General features: G+C 49.5%; 1 protein-coding gene across 1 annotated transcript; it reads left to right on the top strand.

Moving 5' to 3' along the window:
- The first annotated feature begins 588 nt into the window (after positions 1–588).
- PLAUR (plasminogen activator, urokinase receptor) lies at positions 589–16,198 on the top strand. The gene is made up of 7 exons (XM_082233159.1): positions 589–887; positions 2,910–3,020; positions 9,739–9,885; positions 11,043–11,204; positions 11,332–11,469; positions 13,590–13,736; positions 14,982–16,198. The coding sequence occupies exons 1-7, from the start codon at positions 839–841 to the stop codon at positions 15,242–15,244; spliced, it is 1,017 nt and encodes a 338-aa protein (XP_082089285.1). The 5' UTR covers positions 589–838; the 3' UTR covers positions 15,245–16,198.
- The last annotated feature ends 3,107 nt before the right edge of the window (positions 16,199–19,305 follow it).

The following is a 19,305-nucleotide window of genomic DNA, read 5'->3' as shown; positions in this document are numbered from 1 at the left end:
GTGGCAAAAAAGGGGGGAAGCATGAGCCCTGGTGGGCTGCCCTCTACTACTTGTGACTGGCCAAGAGGATACCCCATCAATCAGGATTTCCCCCTTCACTTCTCACCTCCCTCTGTGGACCCCTAGCCTTGTGCTGTGGCTCCCTGTTTGCACAATTTTCACCTGGGGCCCCCTTGGAATATCCGGGGGGGGCTGGGGGGCAGGAATTTGTTTTAAATGCTACACCAGTTTGCCACCCGGGGCTCCTTAGGAGCAGAAGGGTGGCTCTCCAAGATGGCCTTCCCCAGCTCTAAAACCATATAAAAGGCGAGATCATGGGCCAACCAGGAATCTGCCCCCCACCTTGCCCCATTCCTGCTTTTTATTTAATCTCCCTCCCTCCAAGGACTGCAAGGAGTCAGTGGAGATGAGGCTTGCTTCCTCTTCATTCTGGTTTCACATTCTCCAGGGCTCTGTGCTGACGATGAGAGTGCACTTCAGGGAAGAGCCTTGAAACCTTCAAGACATACCCAGCACACAAAAGAAAACTGTCACCACTTTCCCCCGTTCCCCCCTTCTCCTCTTCCTGCATCAGTCACATCATCGACTGCGTCACCCTCTGAAGTTCTGCATAGCAGAAATGATAAAAGTTCCTTTCCAATTGATTTCAGGGGTGGGGCCAGAGGGGGGAAAGAGTTTTCTTTTTCTTTTTTTGAAGGAATAAGCAGAGAGAGAGAGAGAAAGAGGGAGAGAGCTTGGCAGAACATTCTTCCTGCACAGAACAGAGGAACCAGCCAGAGACAGCAAGCTAGATCTGTGAATTAGAAAGAAATAATAACTTCTCTTCCAAACCACATCCATGGAATTATTTTGGTTCAGCTTCTCCTTGTCTTTGATGGTAGCTCACGGTAAGTATCGTGTATGTGTGTGTGTGTCATGTAGATTATCTTCTGCCTAATGGCTGTCTGCTATATCACATGAGTGTGTTTTTCTCCAGAATGGTGGTTATGTCTTTTTTAGAATTCTCGGTTGTTGTTTTCCAGTAGTGGAGAGGAGCAAAGTTCGGTGGTGATCAGAATGTGTAACTTTTGGGGGAAGGGAGGGCGTTCAGTTCTCAAACGTCCTAGATTTTTATTTTTGGTATAATTACAAGAAAATGTGGGTCTGGTGTGCAGACCAGAGGTGTAAAGCAGAGGAGAAGTGGTGTGCTGACTGGCAGGCAGATCACCCACGGCAAAAAGGCGAGAGAGAAGTGGTTAGAGCATTTGCCTGGCATGCAACTGTCAAAGTTTCGTTGTAAGCATTCCCCGCCCCCAAACATGGTACAGTATATTTATATTGAAATTATGGTTTCCTGCAGTTTAACTACAAACACAGATATCTTTGACTACTTGTTAAGATCCCCCTGAAATTCACTTAGTAGCATACATACTGAAAAGTATTTTAAAAGCTGCCGAACCATCATTTCTCTTGCATGGATTAAATATTGGTCTCAACCTCATCTCATGTCCCAGGTTTTGATCTCTGGCCTCTCCAAGGTAGAGCTGGAAGAGTGGAAGAGGATATTGGAGACCCACTGCCAGGCAGCATAGACAATACTAAGTTGACACAAAGGTCTGGTGCTCCTAATTCTGGGTGGAGAGTAAAGTGCAATGGTTGGAGCAAACAAACCAAAAGGAGAACAAGGTGTTTTATTCTTAATAGGAGATAGAGAGAGAATCTCATCTTAGGGGAAAACTATGAGGATCTGGGTGTTTGCTGTTGAGAGCACATAATATAATAATAATAATAATTTATTATTTATACCCCGCCCATCTGGCTGGGCTTCCCCAGCCACTCTGGGTGGCTTCCAAAAGAATATTAAAATACTGTGATACATCAAACATTAAAAGCTTCCCTCAACATGTGAATACAACCTTAGTCCAGCAATATGGGGAGGGCCACGGGCTTCCTAGCCCTGCAGTAAATCAACTGTCCAATTGCTTCTAGAGCTGTCACATGAAAGTAAAAATAGTCATAATTTTAAACCGGAGAAATCCTTTGTCTGCCAAAGCCTGGCCGCCTGACCTCATTTCTTCACACCTGACAGATGTGTAATATATTCACATCCTGCTGAGCTGGACATTTCCAAGCAGAAGGAAGGAAATGCCCAGCCAGGCAGGAACATAACCTTAAAAGGCGTGATGAGGGGGCTAAGGATTGCCCCATCCCCAGCAGTACTTGTGTCCTCACACAACCCTTGTGACAAAACCCTGGCTCAGCAGAGCCTCCAACCCTGGAAGGATGGAGCCCCAAAGACTTGACCCCTTCCCTCCCCGTCTCTCGCTGTCCCTCATCCTCTCATCTGTCAGCTATGCCACACAGGCAAGATCCCAGCGAGGCCAACTTCACCCTGAAGAGCGCTCAATTCCAAGGTCCACATGTTCTGAGGAAACCCCTACCACCACACGTGAAAGAACACAGGAGGAAGTTGTGTTGGTCTGTGTGTGTGCCCCTCAATATGCCATGCTGCTGTGCACCATAGCCATGGGCCAACACCTGCATGTTCACCTGGCATAGGAAGGGGCCCCACGCATTTCAAGGACTGCCTCTCCCCATACGAAATGGTCTGGAGCCCACACATGCCATCTGAGGGCCTTCTCTGTGTGATGGAGGTCAGGTGGGTGGCAACATGAGAACTGGCCTTTTCAGTGGTGGCCCCCCACTTGTGGAATGTTCTCCCCAGGGAGGCTCACTTGGCACCATCTTTACACATCTATAGGTGCTGGGCAGATTGTCAGCATTTCTCCTGAAAAATGGGCATTTTTGTGGCTACTACAGTAGTTCCCTAGCCCCCAGATTCGAAAAGGTTAAGGACACACACACACACACACCCCAATTTGCATTATGCTGAACCTGGTTTGCTAATGGCTTCCCTTCCCTTCTCTCAGTCGCCGGCCTTGAATGCTACGCTTGTGATGGCGACAGCGACTGCCAGGAAACGGAGATCTGCGAAGAGTACCAAGAGCAATGCAGCTCCACCATAATGACTATACTGGCCCGTGAGTATTTTTGAAGGAGGAGGCTGTGGGGATTGGAAAGGGAGGACAAGGCAGATGAGAAGGAGCTGGAGAGCAGAGGTGAGGAACCTCAGCTTAGGCAGAATGGGTGTCAAAGGCAGCCCTCGAGGACAAACTCCTTCGTTCCACCTCTTGAATCATGCCCTTCATCAGCCCAGTGTTGCACCCTCCTCAAAGGTTTTTGCTTGGCTTGAACTCTGACAATGCTTCATGCTTGGCTGGATGGAGGAGCAGGGTGTAGAAAAGGCATAAGCAAACTCAGCCCTCCAAATGTTTTCAGACTACAGCTCTAGTGGTCAGGGATGATGGGAGTCCCAAAACATCTGGAGGGCCGAGTTTGCTTATGCCTGGTGTAGAAACTAGCCAGCCAAACAAAGGTAACTCCACCCACTTTTGTTGCTCTTGCCTCTGGCCACGCCCACCAGTGTCATGCGGTGCCTGGAAAGTTGCCCAGAAAGGAAACTCCTGCCTCGGAAGGAAAAAGACACCCAAACCCTGAGATAGAGGTTTTCAGAAGGATGTGAAAAAGGAGAACTCTCTTCTCCTCATGATACCAGAACTGGGAGATCACCCAATAAAAGGAGAAGAAACTTACTTTATTGTTTCCTTTTCGAGATATATTGTTCTTTTTTGTATTTATTAAGTTGTGGGTTGACATAGCAGCCGGCACAGCGATTCCTTCAAGTAGCTCTTTATTAAGGTAAGCTGGAACAGAACTGACTGCGAACAGCTCAGCCGGCCTGTATTTATAGGCAGCCGGCTGTCACATTGTAACCACAACAGCCCAGAGTTCCCGCCTAAAATAACTGCCGCGGACCTGAGTGAAAACTATCTATAATATCCCCCTGTTGGCCCAGGGTGAAACTACACTACATAACACCCCTCCCCACCGAGATAAGGCGTTAGTTACAATCGTAATGGTTTCCTTATATACAGCACTACGCATAATGGTTCAATTAGGCACAAAAGCATATCGGTTACATTTCCCATACTTAGACCAACAGTGATACCTGTCCAACAACATAGTCCTTTAAATAAGTTGGGCGCTTGGAAACTCTGCCAGACCGCCGGGGACTGGTAGCCAAGTCCGGAGGGCCACACAGTTCTCGCTGAGGCTGTGGTGCGACCCTAGGTGGCGTTGGAACCAACTCCCCTGGATCCGCTGCTGTGGGTGGAGCCTCCGCAAGTGGAGTGGTCTGAGTCTGTTCTGAAACGGCTTGGTTCGGCTCCACGCTGGCAGTTTGCGAGGGAGGTGTAGGTGGGGCCTCGCCATCTGTACGTGTGTCTTCTGGAGCCGCAAGCGCAGTTGGGGGCACCTCGGTAGTGTCCAAGTCGCCAACCCTGCGCCTAAGCTGGTCTATGTGCCGTCGCCACAAACGTCCGTCTTCGAGTGCCACCTGGTACGAGCGAGGTCCAGTGACTCCCACTACTGTGGCTGGCACCCAAGGGATGTCCCCCACATAGTTCCGGGCAAAGACCTGGTTTCCTGGGACAAATGACCGTGGTGCGTTGGCACAGCCTGGGGGTTCAGCCACGGCAAAGTCTGGGTGTAGCCGGTCGAGCGGTGACCTGAGGCGGCGGCCCATAAGCAGTTCAGCAGGACTCCTCCCTGTGGCCGCATGAGGGGTGATGTGTTGCACGAACAAGTATTCGGCGACCCGCTCATGCCAGTCTCCCCGGTCCAGGCGCGCCAGTGCCTCTTTTGTCGAGCGCACCATTCTTTCCGCTTGCCCGTTGCTGGATGGATGAAAAGGTGCCGTTAGGGCATGGCGGATGCCCAGTCCCAAAAGATACCACTCAAACGTGCCTGACGTGAACTGCGGTCCGTTGTCAGAGACAAGGACATCAGGACACCCATGCGTTGCAAACAGGCCTCACAGCACCCGGATGACAGCTTCGGTAGTGGTGGAGGGCATCAGGGCAACCTCCAGCCATTTGGAATAGGCGTCCACCACTACCATAAAGGTCCGGCCGTGAAAGGGGCCAGCCAGATCGATGTGCACCCTCGACCAGGGTGTCTTTGGCGTCTCCCAGGTGTGTCCCTTAGCTGCCGGTGGTGCAGGCCTCGACTCTTGGCACGCTTGACAGGCGGACACCCAGGCAGTGATGGCATCGTCCATATTAGGCCACCAGACGTAACACCGAGCCAACGCCTTCATTTTGACAATTCCCGGGTGGCCAACGTGCAGAGCCTCCAGGACGCGCTGACGGAGTCCCTGGGGAATCACGACGCGGTCTCCCCACAGCAGACAGCCGCGATGAGCTGAGAGTTCATGTTGTCTGGTTGCGAAGGGCTGGAACTCCGATGCAAAAGGCCCTTGTGGCCACCCCCTCCACACCCAGTTGAGCACCCGGCTGATGGTGCGATCCTGGGCAGACGCGGAGGCCACAGTGGCAGCCGATACAGGCGCTGCCGGAAGATCCTCAATCAGAAGGAGCGATGAAGCTGGAGCCGGGTCTTCCACAAATGCTGGAAGAGGGCAACGGCTGAGGGCGTCGGCATGGCCCATCGATTTTCCCGGGCGATGGATGAGCCGGTAGTGGTAGGCAGCCAGGAAAACAGTCCATCGCAGCATGCGTGGTGAGAGGACCGGTGGAGTTGGACGATCACCGGCGAGGAGGCCCAGGAGTGGCTTGTGGTCAGTGATGAGGTCAAAGGTCCTGCCATAGAGGTATTCATGGAACCTCTTCACTCCAGCCACAAGTGCCAATGCCTCCTTGTCGAGCTGGCTGTAATTCCGTTCCGTCGGAGATAGTGTCCTGGAAAAGTAGGCGAGCGGTGCTTCTCTTCCATCTGGAAAACGGTGACTAAGGACAGCACCGATGCCAAAAGGTGAGGCGTCGCAGGCAAGGACCAGCGGCCTGGATTCACTGTACTGTACCAGCACACTGTCTGAAGAAAGGAGGGCCTTGACCGCGTTGAAGGCCGCCGTCTCTCGATGACCCCAGGCCCAAGGCGTCTTAGTGCTAAGGAGTCGGTGAAGAGGCTCAGCCACTGTGGCTTTGTGGGGCAGGAACATGTTATAAAAGTTCAGCAGCCCCAGGAATGCCTGCAACTCCGTTTTGTTCTTTGGGGTGGGGGCCTGCTGGATAGCGCGGATCTTGGATGTGGTTGGATGAAGGCCGGAGGCATCGATAAGATAGCCCAGGAACTCTACCTGTGGAACGGCAATCTGGCACTTCTCCCTCTTTACCTTGAGCCCGGCCTCCTGGAACCTGGTCAGCACGGCACGGAGGCGCTCGAACAGCTGCTGGTGTGAGTCTGCAGACACCAAGACGTCATCAAAATATGGTACCACGCCAGGAAGCCCTTGCAGGAGACGCTCCATAAGGCTTTGGAAGATGCCAGGAGCCACACTCACCCCGAACTGCAACCGGCGGCAACGGAATGCCCCCCCGGTGGGTGACGATCGTCTGGGCTTCAGCAGTGGCATCATCGACTGGCAGTTGTTGATAGGCTTGGGCAAGGTCCAGCTTAGCGAAGACCTTACCCTCACCCAGGGAATGCAGCAGGTGTTGGACAACAGGAACCGGATAAGCGTGCTGCGGAAGTGCCTTGTTGATCGTGCACTTGTAGTCAGCGCAGATTCTCACCGACCCATCTGGCTTGACAGGTGTGACGATGGGGGTTTCCCACTTTGCGTGGTCAACCGGCTCCAAAACTCCTTGGGCGATCAGTTTGTCCAGTTGTTCGTCCACCTTAGCCTTGAGCGCAAAGGGAACCCGGCGTGGCTTTAGCTTGATGGGGGCGACTTGTGGATCAAGGCTAAAGGAGATGGGCGTACCTGTATATTGTCCCAAGGTGCCGTCAAAAACCTCGGCAAAGTCTTTGACCAGACCCTCAGTCTCTGCGTTAGAGATGCAGTTGATGCCGGTGACTTCCAGGCCGAGGGCATCAAACCAGTCTAGCCCTAGGAGGCTTGGCCGCTGACCTTCGACCACCACCAACCGGAGCAGGCCCGAAAAATCCTTGAAGGCGATCCGGAACCGGCCAACGCCTACCACGGGAACGTCGTTTCCCTGGTAGTCTCTCAGGTGTACGCGGTGAGAGTCGAGTTGCCTTTTGGACACTCTGGGTACCAGTCTTTTGATGGTGCTCCATGACACGATGGACAGGGCAGACCCGGTGTCGATCTCCATGTCACATGGAGCTCCTTCAATGAGCACCGTGACGTTCAGCTTGCGTCGCGTAGGCGAGTTGGTTTGGCCAATCGTGGTTCCAGACGGGCAGCGGCAGTTGGTGAGAGCGAAACAACTTTCCTTGGCAGACTGGAGTGAAGACTTGAACTTGCGAGTCGATGAAGGGGGGGGTGTCAGACGGAGCCGATCGGCAGACCTTAGCGATGTGGCCCCTTCTGGAACACTTCCTACAGATGGCGTCTCTGAATCGACACTTGGCACGGGAATGGTTGCCTCCGCAGCCAGCACATTCCGGTTGGCCCTTGGACTTCTGTTGAAACTTCCTGCGCTCCCGCTTTGTCTGGTGCACGTCATCGTCTTCACTGGAGGATGCCTCATCACTGCTGGCCTCTTCATGATGCACCGGAACTGGCTCCCTAGCAAGACGCGGGCTGCTGGACTTGCGGATCTCCTGGGCGGAGCGTTCAGCAGCTTCTGAGGCCACAGCCTCCTCAATGGCTTTCTGTAGCGTGAGGTCTGGCTTGGCTAGGAGACGCCGTTGCAGATGGATGTCCCGGACCCCGCAGACGATTCGATCCATCAGGGCATCGTCTAAGTCTCGGAACTCACAGTGCATTGCAGCCTGTCGCAGGGCGGTGGTGTAGTTGTTGATTGACTCCCCCTCTGCCTGGTTCCGGTGGTAGAACGCATGGCGGGCAGCAATCTTGGACGGCTTCGGTGCGTAGTGGTTGCGGAGCTTCTCTTGGATCGTGTCCCATGGTGTTGCCTGGACTGCTTCAGGCGCAACCAATGCTCGGGCCGTCTCAAACACCTCAGGCCCACAGAGGCTGAGGAATAGGCCCCGCTTCCGATCCGTTGATACTGCTGTCAGCTCGTTGGCTTGGAGGCAGCAGTCGAACCGAGCGAGGTAGGAGTCCCATGATTCAGAGGCTGGCGCAAACGGCGGTAGAGGCACAAGTGAAGCCATGATTCCGATGCCGGCGTGAAGGGCGATGGATGGAACACAGTGCTCTAGCCAGAACAGTCAGCTCTGAATTGGTTCTGCCCAGTGATTTCGCTCAGTGATTTCGCTCAGTGATTTCGCTCTGTGATTCAGCTCAGTTCAGAGGCTGGCCGCATCTGGCTGTGCTCTGATGTCCATCTATCCCATCCTCGTCGCCAGTATTAAGTTGTGGGTTGACATAGCAGCCGGCACAGCGATTCCTTCAAGTAGCTCTTTATTAAGGTAAGCTGGAACAGAACTGACTGCGAACAGCTCAGCCGGCCTGTATTTATAGGCAGCCGGCTGTCACATTGTAACCACAACAGCCCAGAGTTCCCGCCTAAAATAACTGCCGCGGACCTGAGTGAAAACTATCTACAATATCCCCCTGTTGGCCCAGGGTGAAACTACACTACATAACAGTATTGGTGCGGGTCTGCTTGTAATGTTTCTGTGTTTTGGTGTTGCAAGTGAATAAAATGGGGTTTGGTCAGGTGTGGGGGAAGGGCTGGTGGCCAAAGGGCAAAGGGGTGGGGTGGGGGTGGGCTATCAGAGCGAGAAGCTCTGGTAGCCCTCAGTATTTATATCTTCTGTGTGTGTGCTTTGCAAATTTTATGGATACATTTACTGAAACATTTTTGTGTGGAAAGCAATAAAGCAACGGCACCTTAGGTTTCCAGTCAACCCCAATGGGGTTTGCTGGAATCTGTCAAACAGAGGCGTAGACAGACCTACAGAAAAAGACATGCAATATTTGAAAGACGGTGGAACATTGCAGGTGTGGAAACATATGCATGTCTTGACACACCCAAGTGAGCCCTGGGAAGGAAGCAGCAACACACTCTTTTGCTAGTCTATAGTATGTTGCGTGTGGACAGTGGCGGTGACGAGCACCTATTGGCAAGTGCTTGTGACACCACCCGCACTCCGGACCCCGGAGAAGCTTTGCACCAACTTTTAAAATGTCGATAAATTTTATTTCCACGGATGACTATGTACAAACTTATATGTGCCACTGTCTGTGACAACCAAACAGAACCACAAGGGGAAGACCTAAAGTGAGAGCTAATCTGGTTTGCATATCTGTAAGTTGTGAAACAGGAACATGGGTGGCACTGTGGGTTAAACCACAGAACCTAGGACTTGTCGATCAGAAGGTCGGTGGTTCAAATCTCCATGACCGGGTGAGCTCCCATTGCTCGGTCCCTGCTCCTGCCAACCTAGGAGTTCGAAAGCACATCAAAGTGCAAGTAGATAAATAGGTACCGTTCCGGCGGGAAGGTAAACAGCGTTTCTGTGTGCAGCTATGTTTCGCCAGAAGCGGCTTAGTCATGCTGGCCACATGACTCGGAAGCTGTATGCCGGCTCCCTCAGCCAGTAAAGCGAGATGAGCACCGCAACCCCAGAGTCGGTCATGACGACCTAATAGTCAGGGGTCCCTTTACCTTTACTTAAGTTGTGAAACAGGATTTATGCCGTGAGCGCTAAGTCTGCACTTAGGAATGTTGCCTTCTAAAAAAGAAAAGAGAAAAGAACGGTGCCTTCATTTTTACTTCCTCTCTCTCTCTTTCCTTGCAGGATCTAAGATCTCCAGTTACATCCTGAAGGGCTGTGACGTGGGTGGGAAGCCAAACAACTCCATCTCCCACCTCTCTGGCAACCAGGTCGTGTTCTTGGCGGAGGAGCACTGCGGGACTGACCTCTGCAACCAGGGGGTGCTAAACGGTCAGTCCATGTGAGCAGAGAGGGTTCGCTCTGCAGGCTGTGATGCACATTAAATTGGAACCCCATGAACAGAACTCCCGGGATAATTTTGTTTTCCCAAAAGCAGCTGCGAGGGTGGGTTTGGAACAGGGGGAGGGGCAGTAAGACTTTGCCCCAATATCTGTTTTGGTGTGAAAGCAGCCTCACCCCTGGAGCTGAGCTGAATCACCCCCCATGCCAAATGACTCCTCTATCACAGGGGTGGGGAAGCTGCAAACCCCACCATCCCATGCTGCCTGGGGCTCCAGAGTCCAACAGCTTCCCAAGGGTATCAGGCTGTGAAAGGCTGGTCCCAAACCCAAAGTAAGCCTTTTTCTTCTATCCGTTCACATGCATGCATTCGAACCACTAAACCTCATGCAATTAGATCTGCTAATTTCTGTAACCGGGTCACAGTTTCAGTCCTGGTGTTTCCCTCTCCGCATTAAATTTTATTTATTAAACGTCAAGTTGGCATTGCCCGGCTGGCATCCTTCTGTCTCGAGAGACAATGGAGGACAATGAAGTCAAACCGCTGGAGAGTTACAGCGCCTGCTGTGGCTGCAGAGACTGATACAGGAGAGACATGTTTGGTTGCAGCTGGGGCAGAGGGAGGCGTCTAGTTGTGCTGCTGCAGATGTACTTTGGCATTTCTTATCTCTGAGTTCCTCCCAGCGGTCATTCCTCCTCTGGTCACTGCTATGGATACACATTATTTATTTACTTATTGCCTGCACTTTGCTGGAAAGTCCCAGGGTAGGTTCCTACATCAGAACAAATTGAAAACAGTTTAAAGTTTAAAGTAACGAAAAACATAAATAAAGCGGGGGGGGGGGAGAGAAAGAAGAATACATCTATCTAGGATTTCCCTTCTACTCGTATTATTTTGTTTAATGGGAAAAGTGAACGCACATAAAAAATAAGATTTACATCCTGACAAAATAAAAGATTGCATGACTGTGTAGGCTTGGCCTCCTTAAATCCATGTGCCTATATAAAATTGTTTGATCCCAGCCAGATGGGAGATTCCTGAAAATATATCTGAATGCTTTGTGACTGTGATTCACCTAATAAGTTCAGCCCTGATTTTTTTCTCTGCTTCTCTCCCTGCTGCTGCTGCTGCTTTCCTAAAACTGCAGTCGTGGATATGCTCACTGCTCGGGGTCGCCCACGAAATCCCTTGCATTGCTATTCCTGCAGCTCAGCCGACCAGACCTGCTACAACTCCAGCCATATGCAGATGCGCTGTGCGCGGCCAGAGGAGAAGTGCATAGACATCACATCCTTCACTGCGACAGAAGGTGAGCTCCTGTAGCCTTTGGTTTGATGGGGTTCTTCCTAAGAGAGGTTGTTGCAATGAAATTTGCACCAGCGCCTCCCAGAGACAAAAGGCCACAATCACAGCCACTGTTTTCTCCCAACTGGCAGAGTTTCCACGGGACGAACAGCGCATCAAGGGCTGTGGCTCGCTTACCCACTGCCAGGAACCTCTGGGCTTCCACAACCATAACAGTTTCCATCTGATCAAATGCTGCAATTCCAGCCAGTGCAATGATGACACACAAGGTAAGGTTTGGGATTCCAGGAGCACCAACTGGGTCTGCAACAAAATGTTTCTGTGTATTTTCCCAACTCCTGATGGCATTGTTCTTGCTCAGGGGGGAAGACAGAGGACCCAGCTATACAGCTGCAAATAAAACATTTCAAGTGTGTTGCAAAGTGCAATATACAAATGTGACCCTAGATGGTGATGGTGAGCTGTGGCAAATTCAGTATATTTTTCAAACATTTTTAAAAGGGCATTTTCACAACTTTTTTTATGTGTCCAGATTCCACCATAGTTCTATGTGATACTATAAACTGTAGCAAGTCAATTCACTCCCCCAAACCCCCATAGTTTGCTATTTTCCTTTTCCAGCTGACCCTCAAATATTCCACAGCTCCTAGCAGCATACCTTTCAACATTTTTTCCCAGCGAAAATAGGGACATACTATTTCATAATAACTCCACTCTGGAATTTAAAGACCTCCCTATACAGCCTTCAGATTTCTTCTAAACATTCTATAGTTACTTATCTCCTTGGCTCGGGGATCGCATAACTCCATACCCATCAACATTTCTCTGATGAAAACAGGGATGTCCTAAGGTATCAAATCAGGATCAAATCAGAAACCAGGATGGCTTTTGTAAATCTGGGACTGTCCCTGGAAAATAGGGACACTGTAGTAGCCACTGAGCATTCTCAGTCCTCACTGGGCTGTTGAGCAGGGTGGGGTGTGTGTATATATATATATATTCTTCTGAAAACTTCAGAGTTCTCCCTAGCATGCCAATACCTCCCTCAGTTCCTATCCTATCAGCACAGCATCCGCATTTGAATTTGCTATTAAAGGGAATGAGGCTCAGACCCAAAGATGGTCAGGTGGCACCATTTATATAATATGGTGCTTTTAACAGCTGTGTTGTGTCCTGAAAGTCAACGCATGCAGCTTTCCTGACTGCCGCAAGTTAAAGATCAAATACTAAAAACATACTGCTTGCCAATATGGTTGCTACCTAGCCTATGTTATTTTATAATCAGATTTGGGCCTGAGAGCTAGTAAATTCTAGATTCCACCCAGAATCTAAATATGAAGTGTGTGTGTGTGTGGGGGGGGTAATTAGGGTCAAAAGGAGGGCTGAAACCCCATCAATTTGGGGGCAAGGTCAGGGCTGGCCCACCCATGAGGCAAGGTGAAGTGACTGCCTCAGGCTGCAGGATCCACAAGAGCAGCAAATCCCTGCATAGATCTTCCTTCCCCCTTTGTTCCTGATATAGATCTTTCCTTACCTCTTCTTTCTTCATGGTTTTGGTTTGGGTTTTTTTTTTTTGCAATTTTGGGGTCTGCTTCAGGTGCCAAAAGGTTTTGGACTGGCCCTGGGAAAGGCAAAACTCACCAGGCCCACAGGTGTTGTTCACACAGAATGATAACCCATGGTTCGCGAAAGTATTGTTTAAAGCAGGGTTTCGCAAACTTGGGAAAACTCTCCAGCTGTTTTTGGACTACAATTCCCATCAACACTGACCACTGGTCCTGCTAGCTAGGGATGATGGGAGTTGTAATCCCAAAACAGCCGAAGACCTGATTATGGGAGACCCTGGTTTAAACCATTGCTCAGCATAATGTCTAAACCCTGCTCAAGAGTTCAACTATTTCCTGCCAACAATTCACGATTCAAAGCTATTGTTACTTGTTACATTAGAAACCTTGGTTCATTTTAAATATGTCTCAGCATGATGTGTGAACCCAACACCAATTCCTAACCATAGTTTATTTGACCACCCTACCCCAGCTACAAAGACATGGTGTAGGAACAGCTGGAAAAGAATCCAAACTTTGGGAAAACAAGTTTGGGGGAAATAACCCATGGTTACCTCAAAATTTGTTCAACAAACCATGGCTTAAACCAGTCATGCAATGTTTTTCCAGGTGGCTGCTGGGCTAGTGCACACAATTTCTTTCTTTTATTACCCATCATGCTCTAGGATAGTGCTCCACTGCACCATTGCATCCCTTTAATAATGGCTTCCATTTATTTTATTTTAAAAAGGACCCAAATTTAAAGCCATAAATATGTGGCCTTGGTGCAGACAGCCTGGGATGAACTTTATGGTACTGAGAGTATTCACTTATTCTGCCTACAGACTACAAGGATACCCCACCCCACCCGAATGGGGTCATGTGTTTCAGTTGTGAGGGGAATTCCACCCACGGTTGTTTCCCAGATGACATCACTAAGGTGCAGTGCCGGGGTGTGATGACCCAATGCCTAGAGGCCTCAGGGATACATGGTGAGTATCATCTACTCATTCCTTCTCACTCACTCCACCTGGAGTTTAATGTGACCAGGTTAATCCCAACAGAAAGAGGCATAGAGCAGAGCTTTTCTACCCTTTTGAGTCCACGACTCCCTTGACCAAGTACCTTCTTTCTGTGGCACCCCTGTGGGGCTTAGGAGCCCAGTTATGTCACCCCTTGCCTGCAGAGCTGGCAACCTCTCACCCTTTTTTGAAAACACCCTCCCTTGTGGAGTCTTCCCTCCTCTCTTCTCCCCTCTCCTTGGGAGTCCTCCGGCCAGCCGCTGCTGCCACTCCTGGTCTCTGAGCTGCCCTCCCTTCCCACAAGAGAGGTGCCTCCTCACAGTGCCCCAGGGGCCTGGGAAGCACCCCCTCGCCAGCTCCAGAGGTACTATTTGCCTGTAGCTAGAGCTGCTGCCACAAACAACTGTGCAAACCTTTGGGAGGCAGAGACATGAGAGGGCATCAGAGGAGGGAGGGAGGAAGGGAGGGAGGGAGGGAGGGAGGGAAAGAAAGAAAGAAAGAAAGAAAGAAAGAAAGAAAGAAAGAAAGAAAGAAAGAAAGAGGCCAGTGTTGACTGCAGCACTCCTGACCATCATTCAAGACACCCCAGGGTACTACGGAACACTGGTTGTAAACCACTGGCATAGGACAACTATGTGTTCTTTGAAGGGGTGAGAACAATAACATCCATTTAGGTGGATGCACATCATTTCAATGCTTTCAAAACTGGCATGGGGAGGCAGACGGTGTGCCAGAAGGATAGGGAAGGGGTAGGTCATGCTGCTGAGTCAGGGCCATCAAAAGGTTTTCTCTATGTTTAGTTGGAATCTCTTCTTGCAGCTTGAAGCCATTGCTTCAAGTTCCACCCTCTGAAGCAGGAGAAAACAAGCTTGTTCCCTCTTCCATATGACAGCCCTTGAGATATTTAAAGAGGGCTATCATATCTCCTCTCAGTCTGCTCTTTTCCAGGATAAGCATACTCCTTCAATTTTTCCTCATAATGCATGCTTGCATGTTCTTTTCACTAATATATGCATTTGTATGTACACACATTTTTGTACCCATTGGAGAACTGCATCATGACATTTGGAGAAGTGTGCATTTCAGAAGATGGCTGCGTTTTGGTTCTCAGATTGTTTCAGAAAGTATGCAATGGGGAGAAAATTGGCCTTTAAATGAGAACTGAAACCAATTTCTCCCCATCTCTCACTAACCATTCCTCATTTCCACTTTCAGGCTCTACTGGGCAAATCTCTGCCGTCAAGGGTTGTGCTTCGCCATCCTGGTGTGACAGTCCTTACACTTCCGTCTACAAGAACCTGGGTGCTATTTACAGCCGTTGCTGCACTGGTGACCTCTGCAACAACTGGATTGTCGACGGGACGCTGAAACCATCCCCTAGGAGCCAAGCCAGCCGCCGAGTCTCAGCCCAACACACTTTGCTTTCAATGGGTCTTTTGATCCTTCTGACCTTTCTCCTCTCTTCAGAGAGCTCCTGATCTCCACGGCTAAGATCAGGGCATATTCCAGGCCAGGATGTTCCAGGGTTTTCTCCCCATCTTCCAATATTAGAATGCAGCTGTGAAGAAAACATGTGACATAAGAATGAACCACCTCTGAGCATACACAGAGTGCCTTTCCCCACACCACTGAGGAACTACAGCCCACTCCTATAACACATTGGGGATTAAGAGGCAGACTTTGCAGGTTCTAAGCAAGCACAAGCTCCATGACCTGCTGCTGCAAACACGAGAAAGGGAGAGTCGTCTTTTGTTTGGCTGCTGCTTGAGGGTTTCCCACAGGCCTCTGGTTGGCCACTGTGAGAACAGGATGCTGGCCTCAATGGGGCCATCTTCTTACATTCTGATGTCTGGGTAATAAGTCCCACTGAAGAAAGCAAGACTTGCTTCTGAGTACTGGATCAGGCAGTAAGTTATTTGTTGAGAAAGGAGTGGAGTGGAGACTAGCGGCTGGGGAAGAGCGAGACTCAGGACTCCTGGGTTCTCTTCTCTGCTCTCTGTGTTGCAAATTAAGGCAGAGGAGCCGGACACCTCTCCTGACTGGAGAAATCCTGGTGGCCATTACTTTTTTTCATTTATGAAAACAGATATATGCAAAACAGAAACGTCCCAACTTTTTATTTATTGTTTTTTCACTGCTGTGGAGGACTGTTGGACTCTTTCAAGAAACAAGGATTTGTCCCATTGGCTATTTAAGATCTGGAAGGCGCTTTTGGGAATCGCTCCTCCAACATAAGACTGTTCAGAAAACCAGAAGTTCCATCAGACATGGTAAATTGTGCAAGGCACCATCTAGACGCAACTCCGGTTTGGACTTCCTGAAGTTTGTTAACCACAGGATGTGGTCACTGCCCTTTATTTTATTATCCTTATATATGTGTGCGTTTGAACATTATTTATCTTAATAAACTATTTTTGTATTATTTAAAGTAAGAGCTCGTGTGTCAGCCGTTTTAAATGCAGGGCTGGGGAACTCTGGAGATTGTTCGACTCCAACATCCATCAGCCCCTGCTAGCCTGGCCAGCTGTCAGGGATAATGGGATCTGTAGTTCAACAACCTTGCCAAGTTCCCAAGTCCCTCATCCACAAAGCAATTGACCCTACACAGAACAGATTCTGCTCTCATCCATGATATACATTTATAGTACTATAACAGTTGCGGCTTCCTGCGAAGAATCGTGGGAACCGTATTTTGTTGAGGGTGCTGGGAATTGTAGCTCTGTGAGGGGTCCCTTAACAATTCTCAGCACCCATAACAAAATGAAGTTCTCAGTATTTATTTTTTCTTGAGGGGCGGAATCCATGGATGTTAAAGGAGTATTAGTGTGTTTAAAATGTGTAGCGTATGTGTGACCTCTGTGTGTGTGTGTGTGTGTCCCTCCTGTCCACATCCACATGAACCTTTAAAGCATTATGATACCACTTTAAAAAGTTATGCCATCCCCCCCAAAACCTGGGCAGTGAAGTCTGTTAAGAGTGCTGAGAGTTGTTAGGAGATCACTATTCCTCAAAGAGCTACAGTTCCCAGAGTTCCCAGGGAAGAGGGACTGATTGTTAAACCACTCTGGGTCATTGTAGCCCTGTAGTCCAGCTGGATCAGTCAAAATGCATTGCCTATGCACACTCACAGGTCCTATCTGCACTAGGGGAGCGGGTGGCACCGTAATCTAAACCACTGAGCCTCTTGGGCTTGCTGATCAGAAGGTCGGTGGTTCGAATCCCTGCGATGCAGTGAGCTCCCATTGCTGTGACCCAGCTTCTGCCAACCTAGCAGTTGGAAAGCATGCCAGTGCAAGTAGATAAATAGATACCACTGCAGTGGGAAGGTAAGCAGCATTTCCATGTGCTCTGGTTTCCGACACAGTGTCCTATTGTGCCAGAAGTGGTTTAGTCATGCTGGCCACATGACCCAGAAAACTATCTGCAGACAAATGCCAACTCCCTCGACCTGAAAGCGAGATGAGCGCTGCGGCCCATAGTCACCTTTGACTGGACGTAATCAACCAGGGGTCCTTTACCTTTACCTATCTGCACTGCATATTTAAAGCAGTGTTCAAAGCACTTTTAAATAGTCCTGGCTTCTCTTCCAAAGAATCCTGGTTGTTTAGTTTCTTAACCCTCACAGGGTTGCTGTTCTATACCCCCCTGAAAAGAGGGATTTATTGTTAAACCACTCTGGAAAACTGTAGCTCTGTAATGGGAATAGGGTGTCTCCCAATAACACTCAGTATCCTTAGCAAACTACAGCTCCCAGGATTTTCAGGGGGAACCCAAGACTGTTTACAGTGTTATGCTAGTGCTTTAAATATATGGCATGAATGCCCCCTTATGGCCCCTTAAACTTCATTTCTTATTGCAGGCTTGCACCTGGCATTGATCAGGAACCCCGGGAAATCACTGCTTAAAATCAGTGCAGTTTTGAAAGGTTCTGTTCCCCATCCAATTTGGCTATGGTGTCTTAAGAGGTATCTAAATGCATAGCAAACAAACCATTTCCCAATAATTCTTTCTTCTTCTTTTTTGTAGAATGGCCACTCTATGATAAAGTTATCAAGGCAGCTCCCAATTTTGCAGGTGTGTGGGGCCAAACTGTACCCAAGGACCCCTCCAGTGGGACTAGGGAAGAGTCCTGCCTGAAAATCTGGAGATCCACTGCCAGTCACTGTTGCCTCTACTGAGCTAGATAGACCAACACTCTGACTCAGGATAAGGCAGCTTCCTGTGTTCTTATGATTTCTCCTAGAAATGGTATTTCCATAGATACAGGAGGCAAGGCACTTATGGCTTTTATACTGCCCATGGCTGGGTTTCTGTTTTAAGAACATGGGGTGCCCCTGGGAAAATTGATTTTCCAAGGCCTCCCTCTGTACTATAGCCACTAAAGGATAACACTTTGTATCATATTTAGAGGTATCTATTATTTTACAGTGGTACCTCGGGTTACATATGCTTCAGGTTACATATGCTTCAGGTAACAGACTCCGCTAACCCAGAAATAGTACCTCGGGCTAAGAACTTTGCTTCAGGATGAGAACAGAAATCGTGCTCCGGGGGTGCGGTGGCAGCAGGAGGCCCCATTAGCTGAAGTGGTGCTTCAGGTTAAGAACAGTTTCAGGTTAAGAACAGACCTCCAGAACGAATTAAGTTCTTAACCTGAGGTACCACAGTATTACATTGCCAGATCACAGCACAGAAATTTGACCCCGTGTAAGATGGGAACTCTTGAGACTCTTGAGAGTCCCATGGACTGCAAGAAGATCAAACGTATCCATTCTTAAAGAAATCAGCCCTGAGTGCTCATTGGAAGGACAGATCATGAAGCTGAGGGTCCAATACTTTGGCCACCTCATGAGAAGAGAAGACTCCCTGGAAAAGACCCTGATGTTGGGAAAGATCAAGGAGAAGGGGACGACAGAGGACGAGATGGTTGGACAGTATTCTCGAAGCTACCAGCATGAGTTTGACCAAACTGCGGGAGGCCGTGGAAGACAGGAGTGCCTGGTGTGCTCTGGTCCATGGAGTCACAAAGAGTCGGACGCGACTAAACGACTAAACAAGATAGGAAGGGGGAGTTGAAATATCCCTTGGGGGCTGCACTCTTGCTTTTGCAACATCAGCCTGTTGGGCAAGTTCTTGGGTTGATTGTTTTGAAGAAATGAAGTGAAGCAAGCTGGGTTTGGAAGCCCAATGGAACTTTGCTCACATCTGAGAGCTGTACGAATGATGCCGTACCTTTAGGGAAAATCAGAGAAACAGGAAGCCTCTAAAGATTTCTGGGAATTTTGCATTTGCATTTTGTTCTAGGAACACTGCTCACCTACCCACAGGGCCTCACCTACCCACAGGGCCTCTGTCTTGCCAGTCTCAATTTATTGGCACTCATCCAGACCACCACTGTATCTGCCAGTCTACAGCCTGTGCAGCCTTTTCTAACGTAGCTGGCATTATTAGTGCTCCCAATCCCACTTCCAATGGCTTCGAGTAGAAGCAGTGTGGTGTAGTGGTTAGAGAGGAGGACTCGGACCTGGGAGACTGGGGT

Source organism: Podarcis vaucheri (assembly GCF_965113315.1).
Source record: "Podarcis vaucheri genome assembly, chromosome: 7".
Classification (NCBI taxonomy): Eukaryota; Metazoa; Chordata; class Lepidosauria; order Squamata; family Lacertidae; genus Podarcis; species Podarcis vaucheri.
Note: the sequence above shows the minus strand (reverse complement) of the source record. Positions and strands in the feature narration are given on the sequence as shown.

Coding starts and splice junctions, on each gene's coding strand:
- PLAUR (XM_082233159.1), top strand. CDS start 839: ATGGAATTATTTTGGTTCAGCTTCTCCTTGTCTTTGATGGTAGCTCAC. Junction 11,470..13,589: donor GTGCAATGATGACACACAAG/GTAAGGTTTGGG, acceptor TTCTGCCTACAG/ACTACAAGGATACCCCACCC. Junction 13,737..14,981: donor AGAGGCCTCAGGGATACATG/GTGAGTATCATC, acceptor TTCCACTTTCAG/GCTCTACTGGGCAAATCTCT.